The following is a 22,020-nucleotide window of genomic DNA, read 5'->3' on the forward strand; positions in this document are numbered from 1 at the left end:
TAACGATCTCTTATTTTTAAACTACTATACTATGCACTGTCGCGACGTTTATTTATGTTATAGGAAACTATATTGTTTGTGTGAGTTTCCAGAGAGACATACCGTGACGCCTTGGGTATCCAAACAAAAAAACAAAACGTCAAACTCATAAAATGGACGAGGTATAATAATAATAATAAAGAGTAAGAGTTGATTGTAAATGGGAATATATTCATTACACTTTTAGGATCTCTCCTTTGAGAGGATAAAACGGTCCTCAGGGTCCTCGTTATTATTTCATCAATCAAGATCTTGACTCAGCGCGTGCGCGCGCGCCGTACCCTGTCTTGTCTGGAGGGGAGACGAGAAGCACCCAGACCCAGACACACTGCCGCGCGCCTGCACAGACCGCGGCCTGAATACCGAGGATGAGCGCGGGACGGCGGTGGTACGCGCGAGAGCTTGGCCGGGCCACGTAGCGCGGCTGAAGACACCGGTGCGCAGGTATCTCCGCAGCCTATACCGGACATCAACCAATAGCCTGCCACACATATTACACAAAAACATAATTGGCATATCGCTCTTTCTAAATGCACATACGCGAATTTAGAGGGAGCGCGAGCGAGGAAAGTGCGCGTGCAACCCCGAATCTGTGCAACTCTGATTGCACGAACGCAGGAGGGAGGTCGCTCTCGACGGAGGTAAGCCAGCAAACCGACAACAAAATGTTGCTATTTAATGTCATTTCATGCACTTAAACATATGTCGAGCGTATGGCCGCCGCCTGGGTTTAAGCACCCGGAGGTCACCGGCTCGCCGTTGGCCGCGGCTACCGGGAGAATCGTCCGCGAGCTCAGCTAGCACCGACTTTGTGACAGTGTCGAGTTGAGTGGGTTTGATCTGCACAGCAGTCGGGGGGTTTGTTGGGGGGGAAAGCGGCGCTTCTCATCTTGTACGTCAAGAAAGACACACTGATAACTAAGCATGACATCGGCTCTTCGCCTCGCTTCGCGTTGGTCCGATACCTGTCACACCTCCTCCCCCCTCAAAGTGCAGTATCGGAGTCCATGTGAACCGTAACGCGAAATATGTGACGTTAGGGTTAGCTTTAAGCTAACTAGCTTAAAACAAGGGTTAAAAAAAAGTGAGTCTGGTGTCAGTCGTGAGCTAATGCATGTCAGCAAATCTGAGCCGTTATGTGGTGTAGCTGGTGCAGGCTAGGGTGATTGTGTTTGAGGTGGAGTAACATTTGACTGCACTAAAATATGTAATGGCTGCATCTTGAGCTAATGTAGCCAAGTTAGCGCGTCATGTGTATGTGCAGTTCAGTGCCTGTGGAGAATCGCTAGCTAGCTAAGTAGCCTAAGTTGGGTAGGCCTGCACGGTGTTACTGCAGCTGTGCAATGTTGCCTTTTTAGTGTGAACCTTTTTCTCTGCTTTGTATCCACTGCAATGATAACTCTAAAGTCTTGTAGCTGAACAGATTGCCCTCAGCAATGTGTAGCCAAGCCCAGACAGGCGCTCCTGCACTGTATACCTCGTCATACCTTTCAAAATTATGTAGGTTAGTTGGTTTCGTACTTTGTAACCTCTTCAGTCAGAAAGAGTGAGCTTGTTGGGACAACTCCTCCTGTTTGGTCTAAAATCTTATTTGGATGTAAAAAAAAAAAAAAAAAAACATGACTAAAACACAGACATCAATGCCCATATCTCCCATATGTGAGCGTTTCCCTTTTTTGGAATAGAGCTGTCCCAGGTGTGATCAGTGGACTGCTGTCAGACTTCATATTGTCTCTGTGCAGTGATGAAAATACAGAAACTTGGTTTGTGGGAACTTAGGGTTGAGATGTTTCTCTCCCACTTTTCTACAATACCTCAGATGATTCATACCGGACCAAAAACACAAACACTACGTAGCCTAGTGCTCCATGACCCGATTATGGGCTTGAGGGCCACATACTTACAGAGGCACAGAGCACCCCTAGAGTGCACCACACCACACAGTGAGCCGGTTAAGGTCTTAGAGTTTGGACAGAGTGAGGAATGTGAACCTTCACACGGTCCTCTACAAGCTGCCAACGGGAAAGCTCATTAAAGTCTAGACTTCAGAGGGAGCTTGGGTTTGAGGAGCACTGCTGCATAAGAAGAGGTAATCGTGATGCCCTTTTCTGCTTCAAAGATCTCACTTTCTTTGCTGTCACAGACCAAGCAATTGTGAACACTCGCACCAGTTAATGTTGATCGAAATGTTGTATAGTGCCTTCGCAGTTAAACTCCCATCCTGTGTCATTCAAATCATAAACCACAGTTGCACCTATCTAGTATATGACTGGATTTGTGGCTTACCCTACACAAAGTTAGTTTTGGTTTCTCATCATGTCTCTGAAGCATGATTGAGGAGAGCTATAGATTAGTTATTGTTGAGTAAACTTTGATTTCTGGGTAACTTTTACTGAGCATTTGTAATTCCTTGGATAATTTCAATGGGCATTAATTTATGCACATTTCACTTTTTTTTGTGTCTGGGTGCAAAGTTCCAAGAGGTTTGACCTCACAATCCAACAAGGCGATTGGGTTGAATAATTACTCGTGATATTAAATAGTCTGCACTCTGTTTGATTCCCACATCAAAGGACTGCATTATTTCGCTGCGAGTGAAACTCTGAAATGACTCATCATCGATAATGCTAAGCCTTTAGAAGGAGTTTGCTCTATCTGGGTTACATAACCACATTGTGTGTTTGTATTTGCACATGTGTGTGTTTGTATTTGCACATGTGTTGTTTGGAACAGTTTTCAGCACTAAATGTAGCACTTTTAAATAGTTTTTTTTAATGCGGATGGAAAATGAAATAAATTGTTTAGGTTGCTGTTGTGTATTCTTTCAACCCCATAAACATGTATTTTAATCATCCACGTGCTTATAAAAATAATGGACCAAACATAGTGCATGTTAACTCTGGTTCAGGCAGTGGTTTCTCCTGCAATTTATATTCCTCTCTCATCCAGACACAGGATAATCTATGAGGCTCTATGTTTAAGACAGCCATGTGAGTCGAGTTGCTCTGTCAGTGCAGAGCTCACCCTCCCCTTGTGGTCTTAATGCTCTGAGAGCTGCTGTCCAATTCTCAGAAAGGATCAGAGTCAGTATGCACAGGAAGACAGGTGTGTCTTTGTGCAGACACATATTCTACATAAATGTGTTTCGCTTGTACTTGCAAAACTGGTAGAACATAGAATAATTTCTGTTCAGCTTTAATAGAAACTTCACAAACATCATTTAGTTCTATGTATGGCTTCTTTCACTCTTGCGTATTATTATTATTATTATTATTATTATTATTATTATTATTGCAGTCAAGTGAGATGACGTGACAGGTGGGACAGGGAAATAACTTTAGGGTTTACCAAGAGAAATCTTAGCAATTACCTGAGAATGAATTTAATACACAGAGCATCTTTGGTTGATTTTAAAAACAAGGTCACTGATTTTTTTTTTTTTAGTCATTGTATACGACTCCAGAAAAAGGAGTAGTTTTCAACAAAAATAAGGCTCATAATGTTTGCTGTAATTGCGTAGCTCTACACATCATGTCACTTCAGGTCCTCTTCTTTTCACCCAGTCTTGCTCCTTTTTCTGGCACTCGACTAGAACAAAGTGTATCATGGGTCTGTGAGGGGACGTTTGAATATCTTGGCCTATTTATGCTTTCTTTGTAAACAGGAGCATTTTGTGTTAAATAAATAAAGCAAAAGATATTATTGGAGAAGATGTTTCCCATCGCCACGAAAGGAAATGTCTGTTTTTGGTTTCTTGCTCAGGGAGATTTTCTATTGAACTAACCGCCCTGCTGCACACTCATAGTGAGGTTGTTTGAGGTCAACCAACTGTCAGCCAGCAGCACCCAGCTCAGATATATGCAAACTAAAGAATATACAAATGCCATAAAAGTGAAATGTATTTGTTTTTAATACAGTTTTTTCATCATTAACTTGCTTAAACATGACAATATTACTGCATGTTCCAAACTGTGCGATGCTCAGACTTCATTCTGAAGTTGAAATACAGTTTCCTGTGGTTGTATCTGCACTACAAGTTCCTTAGCTGTGGTTACACAATGCTGTCTAACAGTCAATGGGAGGTTTTGTCATTTGGTGTGTGTTGCTTAAAAAAATATATTATAATAATCAGTTTGTTCAGTGGAATTGACTTGAAGTTTTTGTACATATTAATTTTGCCAAATGTAATACTGGAAAGTTATGAAACATCACTGAGTGACGTTTTTGAATTTAGCAATTTATTGTCGATGTACAGTGATTGCACTGTTGTCAGAGTCCATCGCAAATCACATTAAGCTATCACAAATGATACAATATGTTCATGCTCCAAACCTAATATGAAACGTTATCTGACAATCTTTAAGAAGATGTTTTCCGTCGTCTTCTCATGAGTAAGCTCTTAAATTAATAAGATGTATCGTGGCCTATAATCTACAAAAATAAACAAAAATGGTATTTACAATAATAAGTCGATACACTTGGCAGGTATGACAGATTAAGTGCAGAAATCAATGTGTTTGTAGCCGTTGGAGACAGAATCAGACTGAATAAGCCAATTTACAAAGGTTTGAATAGACATCCTATGAACTTTAATTCCCTCACATTTAATTGTAACGGCTGTGGTTTTCACTCCTACGCACAGAACTGAAACATTTGTGGGCAAACGAGGTGCTTGGTATTGAAAACTTGACAATATGGCTGTAGTTTCACTTCACACACTATAGTGACACAAGCAAGTGGAAGGGCATCTTTTTCAAAATCTCATTTATGTTTCTTTCTTTCTTTCGTCTTATCTCATAGGTAATGCACTGCAAATGGCTCTTCAAGCAATACACAGAAGTCCCTACAGCAGTTCTGTGTCTGGCATTCAGCTCGTCTTTGCCCGCTCTGCAGTTTGAAGACACTGGCTCTCTGCAGGGCAGCAGCCTTCAGATAACCTGAATCTGAGATCTGCCAACAAACTCTCATAACTTGAGAGAAAGTTATCTCCAAATGTTCAGCATCAAAGACAGTGAAACTTTTCTTTGTGAGTTAGATTTTTAAGCATATGGAGCAAAACTTGGAACGGATTGTATGTCTTTCCGACTGCATTTCCAACCTTGGACAGCATGGATGCTCTTTTTGAATCGGGTTGAATATCATTCGCCTCATCCCCTCCTTCCTGTTTCTTCAGTAGAAGGAGGGTGGGGGATTGGTGTGGCGTCCCCTGCCCCTCCTTGTAGAGTAGGCTAGTCAACCTTGGCATTATAGCAGTTACTCTTTTTTTCACCCAACTCAATTCCTTGATTCCCTCTTCATGAAATCCTGCAAGAGCCTGAGGGAAGAGGTTTCTGTCCCTAGCCTTGGCGGGATGTCCCAGGAGGAAGGACGCAGGGCTCCAGTGTCCCAGACCTATTTTCTTTCCCCTAACCCAGATCTGGACCTGGCAGGCAAGCTGTATAAGAGGGAAGCTGGTGGTAAGCCATATTCTGTGTTAGTGGACAATAAAATGGCAGGCAAGACATCGTTGGGGGATCAGAACATTGCTCAGATACCCACTCAACATGTGACGTCACAGCAGCATCAGCAGTATTTCAGAGAGGAAGGAGTAGGGCAGGAGGTGGGGACGCATGGCTCCCAGGTTGCCAACGACGGCACCTCTGACGACACTGAAGATGAAGACGAAGACGATGAGGAAGAAGAGGATGACGATGGGGGGGAGGAGGAGGAGGAGGAGGAGGAGGAGGAGGAAAGCTTCAAGCGTGAGCAGATCATCGTTGAGGTTAACTTAAACAACCAGACACTTCATGTATCCAAGGGGGACAACAAAACTGGAACCACGGCGGATGACTCTGAAAGAGCTGGCAGCGACGATGATGATGTTGAGGATGATGATGAAGAGGAGGAGGAAGAAGAGGAAGAGGACAGCCTTGACGAAGAAGAGGAAGATGACGACGAAGAGGAGATTGAGAGTAGAAGAACGAGGGCAAAGAGGGCCCGTCGTGCTGCTAGTACCACAGCAGCTTCCAGCCAGCCCCGGAGGAAGAGCCTCAGAACCGCTCTGAGCACGGCCACAGCCGGGATGACCACCAGGGGCCGGCGGAAGCGCATGGAGCCCCCAAAGAGCAAGCGCAGGTCGGCCAGATCGGCCCCATCGTCTGCCGGTTCTGTGACGACGGGAGGCAAAGGGGAGGCGGAAGAGAAAGAGATGCTGGCGTGTGAAAAGTGCCCCCGAGTGTTCAACACACGCTGGTACCTGGAGAAGCACATGAATGTCACTCACAGGCGAATGCAGATTTGCGACAAGTGTGGCAAAAAGTTTGTCCTGGAGAGTGAGCTGGCCTTACACCAACAGACGGACTGTGAGAAGAACATCCAGGTAAATGCAAACCTACATTGTCTCTTATCATATCACTGTGCAGGGAAAATACATTTGTGATCTCAATATCTATAGATCAAATACTCCTTAATATTATTTATGTTTTTGGTTATCCAGTTAATTATTTGTAATATATGTTCCAGAAAACTGAATAAAAGTGTAATGGACTGAAAGATGAAAGCAGATTGGAGACTTTCTCGAACTGCTAACATGTGGGACATATTTATATATTGTATATTGCCATCTGACAATATTGATTGTTGATGGTATCAGTGGGTTTAATTATGTGTAAGTTCTCTAAAACCGAAAAGGTAATTCAGCGTATTGATATCAAAGGGTCTTGTGACGGTTTTAATTTCCAAGTTTAGCCCCCTTTTTTGTTTAACTAGATTTGCGTCTTTAGTTGGTTTGGGAAGAGTGTTTTCCTCTTCAAACCAGTTGAAACCATGTCAACCTGTGAAGATACGAGTTTCCTTTTTAATAATGTTACTTCGCCACTCGCTTTTAAACAAAACATTCTGCCTTCTCTCTCAGACTTTGCACATAAAATCTCAAGAAAAAACATTCTTTTCTTGAAGCACAACTCAATTTTCCGTTGTCATCCAGCCAAAAGAAATGAACATAATGGAAGTCATTTGAATGAAGAGTACGTTATGTCCTCGTAGGAAGGACAATAAAACAAAAAGTGCACCTCATTCTCATTTTCCCACGAGTTCACACAGCAAACGGATCTTCCCCCGGAGTGGAGTAAAACCTCCTGCTCTCTAATGATAATCTTCCTGAGCGTGATGGCACATGGGAATCTTCAACTCTTGTTTAGGTTATACTTCACATGACGTTCTGCGCTCTTGTTATTATTTGAGACGATAAGTGTGTACTTTTGTTTACACCATACATCAACATATATAACGTTCATATCGCAAAGGAACCGGTTCTGTGCAATTAATCACAAATTGTTCATATTGAGATTTTAAACACTTACCCCAGATGGCGAAGCAAAATGTCCCATTGAAATGTCTCTCTAGTTGGTCTCTGATCGAACATCTTCACAAGTCTATTCCAAAGCATTTGACGCTTATGTCTGAAGGGTGCAGGTTTCCAACCAAAATCCCCACTAAAAAAAAAAACAAAGTAGATTTGTGAACTTCTGAGAAGGCTCAACTAGTGTTAAGACACTAGAAATGTAGTCTGACACAGGACATGCATGTGAATTATCGAGCTGTGTATAAATAAGGAATCCCAGATCAAAACATTGTTTAACTTTGTTCAGATCCCAGGGCTCCTTCCTCCACGTGAGCGAGGACATTGACGGCTTCTTTAAATGTCATGTGCCATAATATAGTCTCCTACGGCTTTCCCTTTAACTGGAGCTGTAGGAAAGCTATCCTTGCTAAAAGGTATTGTTCCATTTAACACAGAACTCAAATCAATATTTCCCCATAAATATTAACAGTGCTGTCTAAATTGTTTTCCATTATTTAATATTGTTAAGGGAAAGAATACTGCAAATAGATCAAGCTTATCTAAAGGTATGCATTTTAAAAGTCTAGTCAGTTCTTGATGCAATAAGCGACTTCCAAATATTACTATATTAATAGTGTCCAACTGTCTGGTAAAAGTACAAGTGTGGCTACCAACAGAGCTCCAGGGGTCATGCATGAGACAGTGTAGAGCTTTTGGTGCCTCATCAGTGTTGTTCTCCTGGAAAAGGGAAAGTTCCTATTGGAAAAAAAGACTCACATGATAGCTTGGCAAGCATTTGCCAGAAAGCATGTGAGAAATACTAGAACAAAGTGGAAGCCTCTCTGATATGATGGACCAAAATGAAGCTTTCTGGCCATCCGTGGGTTTTAGCATAATGCTGCAGGGATGCCTCTCTCGCAGAACCACAGAACCAATCCTTGGGAACGGCCTCAAAACAACCATGGTGAGGCTGTTTTTTCAAAGTCACTGTGAAATGTAATTCATTTGAGAATTGGTGCACTTTTACAAAGAATTCATTGCAAATGTGCAAAGTTGATAAACAAACCCACACAGACTTAAATCTTCAATGGCTATAGATTTGAAAGTCATAAAATATCTAATTAAATCTGGTATCACACTAACAAGCCAAATTAGCATAAATGAAAGCCACACATCCCCGTTTGTGTTTTTCCCCCAATGGCATCTTAGCCGTTTTGTCAAATGATCAACTCCAGAGGAAATTCAGGACATGAGACTTGTGTTTCCTGGTCAGCAGAGGGCGCTAGAGTATAAGGAAACAGTTTGGGCAAATGAAAACCATTTGATGGCCATCAGGTTTTGGTACTCAATATATTTATCAGCGACAGTCAGTTTAATGTTTTATGTTTGTGTCCTTTTTAGTGTGTCTCCTGCAACAAGTCTTTTAAGAAGCTGTGGTCACTGCATGAGCACATTAAGATTGTGCACGGCTACGCAGAAAAGAAGTTCTCATGTGAAATCTGTGAGAAGAAGTTCTACACTATGGCTCACGTGCGTAAGCACATGGTTGGTAAGTGGGGGTCATTTTTCCAAAGTTCCCATTGTGAACAACATCATATTATTATTTTTTAAGTTTATGCCAATGTGTGGCGTGTATGTGGCATTTTATTATAATCAAACCGTCTTTAAATTCAATACAATATTGTATTAGTCTTTTTTTAAAACATTTTTTATTCACACATGGTGATCTTTATTGTATTATTCTTTAACTTGTATGCATCATCTGATCAAGTGTATGCAGTTATCTCAGTATTGCTTTACTCTCTCTTTCATCCCTTTCTTTCCCCAAAACCAGCTCACACAAAGGACATGCCGTTTACCTGTGAGACATGTGGCAAGTCGTTTAAACGCAGCATGTCTTTAAAAGTTCACTCACTCCAGCATTCTGGAGAGAAACCTTTCCGTTGTGAGGTAAGATACATACCGAGTTTCACTTTGAAACATCGTCCTAAACCATGAGTTAAAATGTATTAATACAATCAAATGTATCGGCCAGTGTTTGTTGTGCTTTTTGCAACAAATCAATGTGATTACTGATGCGTATGTGTTCAGTCTGCTGCACTGTGTAAATATGGTACATAACCTTCCAGGCAATGCCTTTTTAAAAGTCTATCCTTTATTTGTTCTCAATACACACAGTCACAAGTGAATGGCAGTAAATGCAGGCGTACCGAAGACTCTTTTTAGAGCCGAATGGGGCATATTTGTCATGTCATCTTCACGTTCTGCAGCTGTTGAAATGTGTTTCCATGTGACAGATTTACAACGTAGGCCTTTTCACCATTACAGTTCACAACTAGCAGCCTAAATTCCACAATTGAATGATCATGGGTTAGTTAACCTTCCTGATTGGATAATGGCGGAACATAATATAAAGCTGACATACTGGAGTGAAGGTCTCCCATAAATCATGTTTGACATTAAAACACACATATCTAAATACCATATCTCTTGCTTGGCTTTGCAATGCATTTTTTCAGCTAAATGCATAGTGTTTTAGTGGTGTGAAGGTGACAACTTTGATGAATTTGCCCTTGTGTGTCTCGAAAATGAGCCTCAAGGTAGTTTTCACTCATTAGTTTGAGCAGAGGAGCCTCTGTGCCATGTGGGTTGTGTTATATCCAGCTGTTTCCTTTCAGAGGGCCCGTCCTCTGTATTTTAAACATTAATTTGACTGTTATATCATCCAAGTTCTACAGCGAAGTCAAATATTAACAAACCACACAGTGTTACCCAATTATCTGGACCCGAAAATAGATGTAAACTGGGAAGTCTTATGGGGCTTTAACCAACTTCTCTAATGGATGCATTTTGTCACATTGTGGGTCAAGATTTTCAAGCGCATTTCTGCTCAATGGGGTTAGTTACAGTTTGTTATGTTATCCCTGTCCTCATTTTGAATTCAGAGGAAGTTGACAGATGGGATGGTGAACTCCCTCCTAAGGCCATTTAATGTCCAACCACATGAATGGACGGCACACAGGGAACATATGTGGATGGGTGGAGCTGCTCTAATTAAATGTTTAAACTCATCCTACTCTTTAACATGTCATTACATGCTTATTTAGGATGTATGTAATGCATATAGGCCATTTTCCTCAGAGATCTAACTCTGTAGTGCCAAATAAAAACTGCTAGCTGGTTTCCCCACAGATATGTGTTTAGCCAGGTGCCATTTAGATTATAAATATTTAACTTTAGAAAAGACCTTACCAATAAAAGCCTCATTATGCAAATATACAGCGTGGTTACATGCAGCCTGAATAATCTGGTTATGATTACCTTGCCACCTTACTATACTAACCTGGTTCTCTGTGTGCTAAAAGTAGTAAATGTAAAACAAGAACATCAGATCAGATTTTAATAGTAAGAAAAAACATTTTTGAAAGTCAATATGGCACCCTTCTTGATTGTTTTAAACTTTGATTATGTGAACAATCTTTACCCTAATTCAGAGTTTGTTTTGAGCGTTTGTGACTATCTGAATCTCTGTTTTCTCTGCTGTAGAACTGTGACGAGCGGTTCCAATACAAGTACCAGCTGCGCTCCCACATGAGCATTCACATCGGACACAAGCAGTTCATGTGCCAATGGTGTGGCAAAGACTTCAACATGAAACAGTATTTTGATGAGCACATGAAAACACACACAGGTGAGAAATGGCAAGCTTGTGCTCTCTTGATCTCAGAGCAAATGTTTCGGTGTTTAAAGCGTGTTGTTTTGACCCCAGGAACCCCAGGAAGACAACGTAACAAGCTCTCTTTTGTTTTCAAGCAATAATTAGTTTGGCTCGGCTGCAGTACATGCCCATTCAGTCATTCCTGTTCTACAAATTTTAGCGCCAATGGCCCAGGAGCTATTGGGGTGGAGTCTCCTGTACAAGCTTGCCCTGGGCATTTCTTGCACTGTGCATATTTAGATACTTGCTTAGAATGTTGTAAACATTTAAAGTTATGCAGCCAGCTTTTTACTTGTACAAAAGAGTGCGACAACTGGAAGTCTCCCCCACCGTCTCAGCATGCTCTCCTCTCCAGCATCTGAAGTATTTGAATAGCACAGTTGTGCAACAGTGCGTTACATGGTCATAGATTAGTTTTTTCTATTGTTGTTACCGGGTGTTATGGTTTTCTTTTGTCTGTTGTGAATCCTAATGTAAATATTTAACATTCTGAATGCTTTGAGATGGAAACTTTGCCAAACAGCAGCAACGTTCCTGGGCTCAGTACGTCTGCCGGCCCGTCACCAGACACGCTTTAAAAAAAAGAAATGCATGGGATGTTTCCAAGATGAACATTATAGTGGCGAGAGCAGGGAAACTTCGCCCAGTTCTTATAATGAGAGGGATGTTCTCCATCAAAGCAGAGCCTTGCATATATCGGGGCTTGTAATGACTACCCTGACACATGCTACATTACATCCCTCTGCTTTTCTCTCCCTGCTATATTGCTGTTTCCAGGACCAAACTGAGCAGTGCACCCTGTTTGTTTTTCAGCCCGACGTGGGTGGACACACAGCTCTCCGTTGGCCCTCACGGTTCTATTTGTGATGTGTAATTACGCTGCCCTCACTTCTCCCTGCCGCTACCAACCAATTTAAGCTCCTGCAAGAGGAGACACACCCAGGCATACCCTGTAATAGGCGGCACACATGTTGAACATAAACTCCCAAAGTTTGCTTTACTGCACAAAGATTTTCCATGGTGTTTTGCGAGTGTAATGTAACAGTTACACAAGGCTCGCACATTAGCTGTCTCCTTTTTGATATTCAGTTGGTTTGGAGGCACTTCATGCATAACATGCCAGGGTAAGGCATTTAAAGAGCCCTTCAGCAGTCGCTTGCTAGACGGCTGTGTGGGTGGTAGCAGGCACATTCAGTAGCTCCATGGAGGTTAATGAGCGCAGCATTTCAATGAAGCTGTTGCTATTCATTTTTTACATCTCTTCTCGTCAATGTGTGAATTGTAATGGCTTCCTTCGGTGTGGGTGGGTTGACAGCAAAGACCCTCAATTTGAGTTGCCAATGCATTCACATTTTTAAAAGAGAACTGTCTCTCTTTGTAGAGATAATCAATTGATTAATAATCCTGTAACAATTATCATTTAACAACAAATGTTTGACTCTGAGGCATCATATTATTTTTATACTCTTTTCAGCTCTGTTCCTTTTGTCCACGAATACGGGTCTCTCTCTCTTCCTCACACATGAGTATTTTTCTTTTTCTTTTGTATATTCTCTGTGCAGGAGAGAAGCCTTTCATCTGTGAGATCTGTGGGAAGAGCTTCACCAGCCGGCCCAACATGAAGCGGCACCGTCGTACTCACACCGGGGAGAAGCCCTACCCCTGCGAGGTGTGCGGTCAGCGCTTCCGTTTCTCCAACATGCTCAAAGCACACAAAGAGAAGTGTTTCCGGGTCACCAGCCCCGTGGTCCTGCAGACCAGCGGCCCGCCTGTGCCTGTCCGCATCTTTGCCAACACCTTCTCATCCTCCATCTCCGGTCCCAGTCCCTCAGCTGCCACCACGGCCACCACCTCAGCACCCATGGGCCTCAACCCGACAGGAGGGCCCATGCCCCCACGAGGCCCTGTGGGACACGCGTTCTCCCACGTACAGCTTCATTCAAACCCCACTCACCATCACCCCCACCTCCCGACAACCCAGCAACACCTCTCAAACGCCCCCCAACATGCCCCACCTCAGCCCCACCACCACCACCTGGCGGTGCCCCCAGTCTCCCATCTACCCCCACCCCCAGCCCTGTTCAAGAGCGAGCCCTTAAACCACTGTGGGCATGAAGACAGCAGCTACCTGCACCACATGGCTCCCCCCGACAAGGGCCCCGGAGCCCCACAGCACCACTGAACTGGGCTCCGGCTCTGCAGGCCCACACCAAACTACGCCTTGTTCCTCCTCTTCTCATAGTCCTGCCTCAGTCTCTCAGTTGAAGTGCCCCTGATCAAAGGGTGCTCCTCTCAAACTGATTTGAATAAGTCAAGCTACACGTACACACCTGTGATTCAGACTTGTACATCCTCAGTGCACACATTATGGTCAACTGACGAAGCTTTTTCAACCTCCTAAGAAATATTTCTTGGACCTTTTTCTTGGGAAATCTACACAAAATGATTTCCGTGCGAGTTCTCTATTTGTACATTGACGGGCGTAAAGTGTCTCCTTTTCATCAAAAGCTGCTGAGGGGAGGTCAACGTATGTATTACCGGAGCTCCGTGGATCATCAAGGATCAGTGACATTTAAGGTTCCTCCTCATGATGACTTGTGGCACATTGATCAGGAGTCTTCAGGAGGCTTCCTCCCCATAGCAATACTCAACCTGTCCTACGAGTTGAACTGTTGAGCCTCGCCCCAAAGCAATATTTGATGAATGTTGTCTTAATGAAGCGAAGGCCACGGTCGAGGCTTTCTGCTGGAGAGGAAACAGCAGTAGTGCAAGAAGCAGTGCCATAGGCTAAAGTAAGAAGACGGGGAGGACTTTTTGTAGGGTGAAGTTGGAACACAGGTTTTGTAAATGGTTAGTTAAATCCAGACAAAGTCTGAGATTTACATTATGGTTAAATGGTGCTTTCCATTCCAGTGCATACAGTGTTTCTTAATTTAGCTTTTTCATTTGACACGAGTTCAAGAAGTTCAATATTACAAAGTGACAATGTATTGTGTCGGCCCGGCATTTCTACAATGGTTGTGAGGTTTGACTGGATGTGTCGTGATCAAGAAACTCAAATTATGCAGGACATGCACCCTCACACTTACTGAAGCACACGCTCAAAAGACAAAGACCGCATGGACACTGATTTACTTGCTGTGTTCAGTGCAACCTCAGAACTGTTGGTCAACAAATGCTTTTAGATAACGGATGACTGTCAAATACTGCCACTGTGAGGGGCCAGACACGTGGCCCCATCAGGATTTACCCCACTTCCCTTCGCTGCTGTCGAAATGATACGGGTTACCATGTGAAAGGTCATTTGACACACACAATATACACACCTGGGACCTTTTTCATTACCGTTCTTAACAGGCAATTATGCATATTCCTCTTAGCCTATATTCCACAGTTTGGTGTGGGGAGTTGTTGTCATGTAAAGGTTTGCTCTCTGACTTCGTACTGATTAATACACACAGGCAAACGCGTGTCTAAACCTGTTGAATGTCGCCTTCGCAGAATGATGGCCGAGGACTCATCTATGTTGTTGTTTTTATATTCTCTGATAACTTGCTCAGTTTTAAGCTATTGTAGATATACTGTTGTTAGCACATGATAGGAAATGTCAGGATAAAAGGCAGTGGACATACAACTTCTAATATTTGGAATTCTTGTATAGATAAGCATACATGTTATCAAGTCAGCGTCAGAAATTGCATTTATTAATGTAACAGCCGATGGTGTGAATGTTATTTGTTTAAAATGGGCAGAAAGGGTTGGCAGGTGTTTGCCATGAATTTGAGTTGCGTGGCTGGTGACTCTGCATCGTCTGACGGCGATCAGATGTGTGTCTGTCGGAGCGACATTGAGCTTTGTGCGTGTGTGTTCGTCAGCGAGCGTATGTGTGCATGCATTTTCTCTACCAGATTGTCTGTCTGGTTGTCCCCAGTGCTCTTCTACCAAAAGCTGCTTTGACAAAGTGTGCCCCAATACATGTGTGTATTTGGGGATACCGGAGACGGACAATAGCAGTAAATTTAACATGATCCTCTTTCTACCACTCTCGCTGTCAACATACTGAAATGGTTACGCTCGGTAGTTTAGGAAGCCCCTTTTTTATTCAGACCTGCTTATCCTGCCATTTCTATGGGTCTTAATACAGCTGTATTATTTGCTTATCATCCTGTCCCCTCGGGTTCACTGCTGTATTTCAGCATTTTTGCAGTATGGATCTTTGTCTTTTTTTTTTTTTTATGCCTTTTGTTTGCGTGTATTCTCTGCACTTTACTGCTGCGTGGGTGAGGCACAGGGAAGGGAGGGACTGACGATGCATTGTGGAACAGAGTGCAGTTGTGGCTGCATGAATAAGGGTGGAGGTGATTTCGAGTGGATGTTTTTAGGCAAGAAAAGGAGGAGAATCCCGGGTGGAGGCGGTTAGTGTGGAAGGGGCCATAGAGAACGAAGGACATGTCTTTTAATATGTGCATACATTTAATTTCCTTTTTTTTTTCTTCAACGAAACACAGTTTTGCTTCAATTTGGACCTCCCCTCAAAGTGAAAGCGACCTTCCTCCTGCTTTGGTGACTTTACACTAGCCCCCTCCAAGCTACGAAATTAACAATTTTGTTATGTTTGTTCATGGAGTTTCTTTCCACCGTGTCTCGTCTCTCAGTTGGGCAAATGATTCTCCTCCTCCTCTCTTTGTTTTATAGAATGCACTTTCTACTAAAATTCTTGGCTAGTTAAGAAAAAATAACATTGTATATTCTTTAAAGATGTTTTAAAAAAAATCAATATACTTTTTCCCCTTTGTATTTTTAACCACTTAATGTAGCATTGCGTATTTTTATTATTGTATCTGGTACAAAATGTGCAGCTTTATAATGTCCTGGTTTGTCCTTTTTTGTATGTTATCTGGAGATTGAGGAGAAGTGAAAAAGTTGGGCCTTTTTTGATAATGTACATTTAACTGACTGCTAACTTTGAGAAGTAAAAACAAGTAGCCATGATTATCAAACATCTCTGTGCTTATTTTTTTAATCTTCATTTGCTGTGAGTTTTTTCTGTGACCGGTAATTAAGGATTGTTCTCAACATGTTTTTCAGACAGTAAGCTAAGCGCCGAGCTTCACTGGAAAGCATAAATTTCAGCTGACTGTTACGATTGTACAAACACAATTTGCTATTTGACTATTTTAGGGTCACTGGGTTCTTGGCATAATGTGTAACTAAAACATGTCTGCTGGCAAAACACGACGCTGACGTTGCTATTCAAAGCTTTTTATTTGTCTAGGAAAGTTCAAGGTCCTCTTTTTTTTTTTTTTTTTTTTTTTTTGTGATGGCTTCCTGTTATATTTTTGTTTTTTCTCTCTCAACGTGAGCTGCCCCCCTGTGCGAAAACTAATAAGTTTACATTGTGTTTGTTTTTGAAGAAAGTTACAGTAGGTTTCATTGTATTCGCTGCCAGTGATCTTGACCAACAGTGACCATCTAGGCAAGTAACGGACAGCTGGAGTCTTTTCATCTAAACCCATATCGTATATGTTTAGATGAGCAGTCGGAGTTAGAAAATGTGTCACTAACAGCTTATTCTAATTATATAATAGTGACAGGATTGTTCAAAGACTGTCCTCACAAACTGCACGTCCTCTCCTGGGTGTCCGTTGATCCAACTCGTCTTTATTCCTCCATTAACAGAATTTGCCTCCTCTCAGGGCTTGATTAAAACTTTCACTGTTGCTGGTAAAACTCCTAAAATGCGACATGCCCTTCGTCACCGTAGGGGGTTTTAAGTGGCGCACCAATGAGTCACACAATCCTTAAAGATGGCAGCGCAGGCCCGATTGGGGGAGAGAGAAAAAGTGTCAGTGACTCACTGATGGTGAGTGGGTGGTCAGGTACCGAGGCTCACTTCACGAGCAGAGGCGATAATAACACACCGGCTGTACATCTCCATTCCCATTTGGGTTTGAAAATAGTCTGCCACCCCAGCTGTTAGTCATTACGCCGTGTGGCAGGGGGCTGCGTCTGTCGGCAGGCAGATGAGGAGAGGAGGGCTTCACGTTGTGTTTTTTCAGGCGCGTGCCCACAGCGCTGAAAATTGCTGTGCGGTTCGTTAATCACTATTAGCGAGGAAGTGCTGCTCTTGTTTCTCTGTGGTTTATAAATGGAGACAACGTATCGCTCCAGTTTGTACACGATGTGTCACTTTAGGTATACTTTCTCCCATCGGACGCTCAGATGTCGTACTCCATCCTCTTTTCCTGTGTCGCCCTCACAATAGAGGTCAGAGGTCAAGCAGCTTTACAGCAAAATCAATGTTTTTCCCAAAGGGCTTACGGCCAAGCTGACCAAATCCTGATCGTCCCATTGAAGGAGGTTGTTAACTCTTCAGCAGGAAATCTATTGCGTCAGGCCAAATTAATTCTGGAGATTATTCACATTTTTTCTTAGGACTGCCAAGAGTACGCTGCCATGCGCCGTGGTTTCCCAACTGCAAACTGGGTGAACATTATACTTAAAAAATACAGGAAAAGGTGCAGTTTACTCTGGTCTTTTCTTAGACTGAGACTGAGAGTTTGTGAGTGTATATTTTGGTGCAATGAAGAGACAGTGATGCAAGAACAAACACTGACCCATTCGCTTGACTCTAGCACACACCATTTTGTGGATACAAGCTATTCGGCAAACAGCATATTTGCATTCTGTCGTTCTCTCTTTTTTTCCCATCCCTTCTTTCCCTCCCACCCCTCCCTCTCCTCTTGAAAAGTACAGTGCGCGCGCTCAGCAGGCTGTTATTAAATGGGTGGACTTGGATGCGCGGTCACGTCCGCCGCGGCTCCGGTGGTTTTGACGGTCACATAAAAGCGCGCGTCCCACCGACCGACCGGCGGACCTCTGTCTCTTCCCTCTGCGAGACCGGATCGGACGTGACCGACACCGGGGATCGAACCAGTGCTCGTGACACACAGTAATGTTTTTTTGCAAGAATTTGATGGAAGAGTTTCAAGTTTGATCTGGACTTGCTGCTGTTGTTGTTTTGAGAAAAGTAGGTTAGCAGATAAGGTTGGCAGGCTGTTAATTTATTAACGGACAATGTAAAAAATCTTTTAAAAAAATGACGTAAGGTAACCTGTTCCTATTGCAAAGGGGACTTAAACTGTGTTTTACAGCCAACGACCTGACCTCACGGACCTGAAACCTCCCGGAACCTGGTGTCGTTAAATCCGTGCTTTTATATGCGTATTATTCTGTGTATCTCCTGTTTGAGCTCTTTTCATAAGGGACCTTGCGATGATTCGTGTTTAAAGTATATTGCTGGTTCAGCTGAACGACGCTGCCGCGCACCGCAGACTGAGGCACTTCAGCATCCATTGTGTTCCTCTTCTCCACAGGCAGAAGCAGCCGCACAGCTCAAAGGAGTTTTTAATAGGAAGAAAAGCAGGAAACACGCGAGATCCGCTGACATCCACTGCTGACGCCGGCTTCAATCAAAGGTAGGCATGCAGACATGTGAGCCATGCAGCTGTCTGGCTGGTTCCTCTGATGTAATTTAGAAGCTTGCTTGCAGCATGAGTTGCATGGAGCCCATGATCTGAATATATATTATTTCTTCTCTCCTAAATATATTTGCATAGCTTCTCCTACAGCAGGGTGACTACCCCTTCCTACCTTTTGTAGAAAATCCCTCTCATTGTTTCAGAGACCAGCTTCCTCTTCTGGTTCGAAAGCTCTGCTGACTGGCTGCTTTGCTCTCTTTTTGCATTTAAATTATATTCAAATTATTGTTCATATTTCATGTAGTAAATCTATATTTTACTCTGTTTTTACCTCCACCCCAACCCCCACTCTTCGTCTATTTACGCATTGATGTTTCCCAGAAATCCTCCTCAGTAAAGCCTCCACCTTATTGTGGCCGGCCTTGCGTCGGATGCTGGAAAGTGGGAGGAGAGCAGGAGTGGAGATTTGATTCCTGTAACAGTCAGAGGTGTGGCATAGTCAATCATGGGAGATTCAATATTCAACTGCTGTTATGTCCCACCCCATCCCCCAGGCGAGGGGGAGCCCGCCGGGACCAGACGCTCAACAAGCATGGCCTCCAACTCAGCCAGCATCTCCTCCGACAAGCGCTTCCTCATCTTCTTCGACTTTGATGAGACCATCGTGGATGAGACCAGCGACGACATAGTGGTGCAGGCCGCCCCGGGCCAGCACCTCCCCGGCTGGCTGAAGGACACCTACCAGCCTGGCCGCTACAACGAGTACATGCAGCGCGTGCTGGCATACCTGGCGGAGCAGGGTGTCACCGAGAGCGACATCCGCAGCTCCATGGAGAAGATACCGACCACCCCCGGCATGATCACCCTCTTCCAGTTTCTGCGTACTCGGCCGGTGCAAGACTTCGAGGTGGTGCTGTTGTCCGACGCCAACACCTTCTTCATCGAGGCCTGGCTCCGACGCGCCGGGGCCCGCCCACTCTTCCACCGGATCTTCAGCAACCCGGCCACCTTCAACCGGGACGGCCGGCTGGTGCTGCGGCCCTTCCACTCCCACGACTGCATGCGCTGCCCCAGCAACATGTGCAAGCAGGTGATCGTCAAGGACTACGTGGCCCGCAGGACGCAGGAGCGAGGCCGCTCCTACCAGCGGATCTTCTACGTGGGGGACGGAGCCAACGACTTCTGCCCGGTGCTGTCCCTCGGGCCCCGGGACGTGGCTTTTCCGCGGCGGGACTTCCCCATGCACCGGCTGATCACGGAGACCCATGAAGCCATGCCCGGGGAGTTCAAGGCAGTCACGGTGCCGTGGAGCAGCGGGGAGGAAGTGGTGCAGAGGCTGAGGAAGCTGGTGGCAGAGTAGAGGGGAGGAAGGAGATGATTAAATAACGGGCCAGTTGACACATTTTGTCAAACTCTCAGGTTAAATTGTCCCACAAACTAATGTTAAGGCAATAACACTCCGTATAAATAAATTATGTCTCTCTGTACACGTGCCTTATAATCTAGCCTTAATTGTTTCTTGGTCCAGAAGTCACTCTCAGGACTGGTCATCATCATCATCATTAGTGAAATGATTATGGAGACCTCCCGCTATCACAGAAAGAAAGGAAATCAATAGCGAATCAGAGCTTTGTTAGATTTAGATTTTAGGGTAACCTATGACTTTAACGTGAGCTTTATAGGTACATTTGTGTGTGTGTGTGTGTATATATATATATATATATATATATATATATATATATATATATATATATATATATATATATATATATATATATATATATATATATATATATATATATATATATATATATATATATATATATATATCTCTTTTTAATGTTATTTGTCCATATGGAAATCCTTGTGTGTAGCCCACTTAAGTAGCAATATATACTCGCGTTACAGATATATATGGCAACCAATAAATGGTGTGCTCTTTAATAACACGTGTGTTTATTTATCTTCCCTTTTTTATTATTAAATTACAGCCTCAATTAATTAAGTCCGAGTAACACTGCTCGCTAAAGGGCATTGCAACAGATCAAGATGACCAAACACTATTTTTAATCAATGTACTTCTCACAGAATATATCTAATTCAGAAATGTATGACACTATGGTTGTATTTGTTTAACTTGTTTATGAGTCTGTTGTATCTTTACTGTGTAGGCCAGGCCTACTGAATGATATATTAACACCAGCAGGAATAAAGCCATCAACTGAAACCCGTCCTGTGTCTGCATTTATTATCAAACCTCATCAACATCCAAGTGGAATATGTCACCCACCTCGCTGATTACATCCATGTACCGTTCCTATAAAAACGCCATATTATATATTTGAACAGTAAGTATGTGTTTCTTCTCTGAAATGTTTGAAAAATCTAGTTATTGACACACCAATGTACACCACAACTATATGTAGACTCTGCAAGACACTGCAAGTTAAGAGAGGAGTATTATGCAGGTACCTATTATCGCACAAAGTTTAGCAATCAAAACTACTCCAAGCAATGCTCGTCAAAGCTTAACCCAAACATGGAAATACTACAGTTTTCTGAGGGTTACATGTTTATTTGTTTAGGCTATTTACCATAAATTATTATGAGAAAGTGTATCATTCTAAGACATCTAGAAAGTACAGTTTCTTTCGTATTTATTTATAATAGATATTACCATTAATTAATGTTCACTGCCCTCCATTGGTGACGATGCAAACCAAATGCCCATCTATTTCTTTTTTACATTGTATTATGCAAGAGCTCACTGGAAAATGCAGTATGAGTTTCGACTCTTCCTTTGCGCTTCATCAAGACAATGCAATTATTGAATGTCTGTTGTAACCAATTATAGCACAGCAAATTGTAGAGATACATACTGTTAATATACTAAGGTCAGGCCTTTTTTTCGGGACCCGTTTGTGTTTGGCATTAAGGTACGAGCATGTAAGAACTTAATTCAAAATAAGAGCAGACTTCCTCTGAAGGTAATTTAAAAATGAAAGCTTTTTAAAAGGAAATTACTCCTAGTTAGAAACTAATTCCATTTCATATTGATAGTAGACCACCTTAAGATGTCACTTAAAGACAATCAAGACATTCTGATTAATTACAAAATAAAAGGCCTTTAAAGAGCTGACTTCAAATCAATTTATGAGGCAATGTGTGTCTAATTTTAGATTAGATTAAAAAAAGAAATTAGCCATAGTTATAAACTTATTCCACTTCTTATCGATAATAGACCACCTCAAAATGTTACTCAGAGCCTGCGGATGTGTTAACAAAAAAAAAAAACTTTCATAATAGTCAGAGTTGTAGTTGCGCACCATGGCCACTGGATAGCACTAAAAGCACTCATGTCACCCATGGGAACAATCTCCTACAACACAAACGCCAAAGTAGAGAAGACATGTTAATATTTCTGGTAAAGGAATTCAAGATACCACGTTTAAATTGTAATG

General features: G+C 42.8%; 2 protein-coding genes across 4 annotated transcripts; both read left to right on the plus strand.

Moving 5' to 3' along the window:
• Window positions 1-389: 389 nt before the first annotated feature.
• On the plus strand, window positions 390-16,442 carry znf652 (zinc finger protein 652). 2 transcript variants are annotated; one of them, XM_068577948.1, is made up of 7 exons: window positions 391-483; window positions 590-680; window positions 4,840-6,397; window positions 8,762-8,909; window positions 9,195-9,310; window positions 10,907-11,051; window positions 12,641-16,442. In XM_068577948.1, the coding sequence occupies exons 3-7, from the start codon at window positions 5,336-5,338 to the stop codon at window positions 13,258-13,260; spliced, it is 2,091 nt and encodes a 696-aa protein (XP_068434049.1). In that variant the 5' UTR covers window positions 391-483; window positions 590-680; window positions 4,840-5,335; the 3' UTR covers window positions 13,261-16,442. The 2 variants fall into 2 exon arrangements, with proteins under 2 accessions (XP_068434050.1, XP_068434049.1); XM_068577949.1 differs by lacking the exon at window positions 590-680 and having other exon boundaries at window positions 390-483.
• Window positions 16,443-17,909: 1,467 nt separating this feature from the next.
• phospho1 (phosphoethanolamine/phosphocholine phosphatase 1) lies at window positions 17,910-20,259 on the plus strand. Of its 2 annotated transcripts, none has more exons than XM_068577980.1 (3): window positions 17,910-18,030; window positions 18,455-18,556; window positions 18,941-20,259. In XM_068577980.1, exon 3 carries the CDS (start codon window positions 19,065-19,067, stop codon window positions 19,917-19,919), a length of 855 nt encoding a protein of 284 aa, XP_068434081.1. In that variant the 5' UTR covers window positions 17,910-18,030; window positions 18,455-18,556; window positions 18,941-19,064; the 3' UTR covers window positions 19,920-20,259. The 2 variants fall into 2 exon arrangements, with proteins under 2 accessions (XP_068434081.1, XP_068434082.1); XM_068577981.1 differs by having other exon boundaries at window positions 19,114-20,259.
• The last annotated feature ends 1,761 nt before the right edge of the window (window positions 20,260-22,020 follow it).

This window comes from Clinocottus analis, unplaced genomic scaffold, assembly GCF_023055335.1.
Source record: "Clinocottus analis isolate CAN_PGR_092001 unplaced genomic scaffold, fCliAna1.0.p SCAF_16, whole genome shotgun sequence".
Lineage (NCBI taxonomy): Eukaryota > Metazoa > Chordata > Actinopteri > Perciformes > Cottidae > Clinocottus > Clinocottus analis.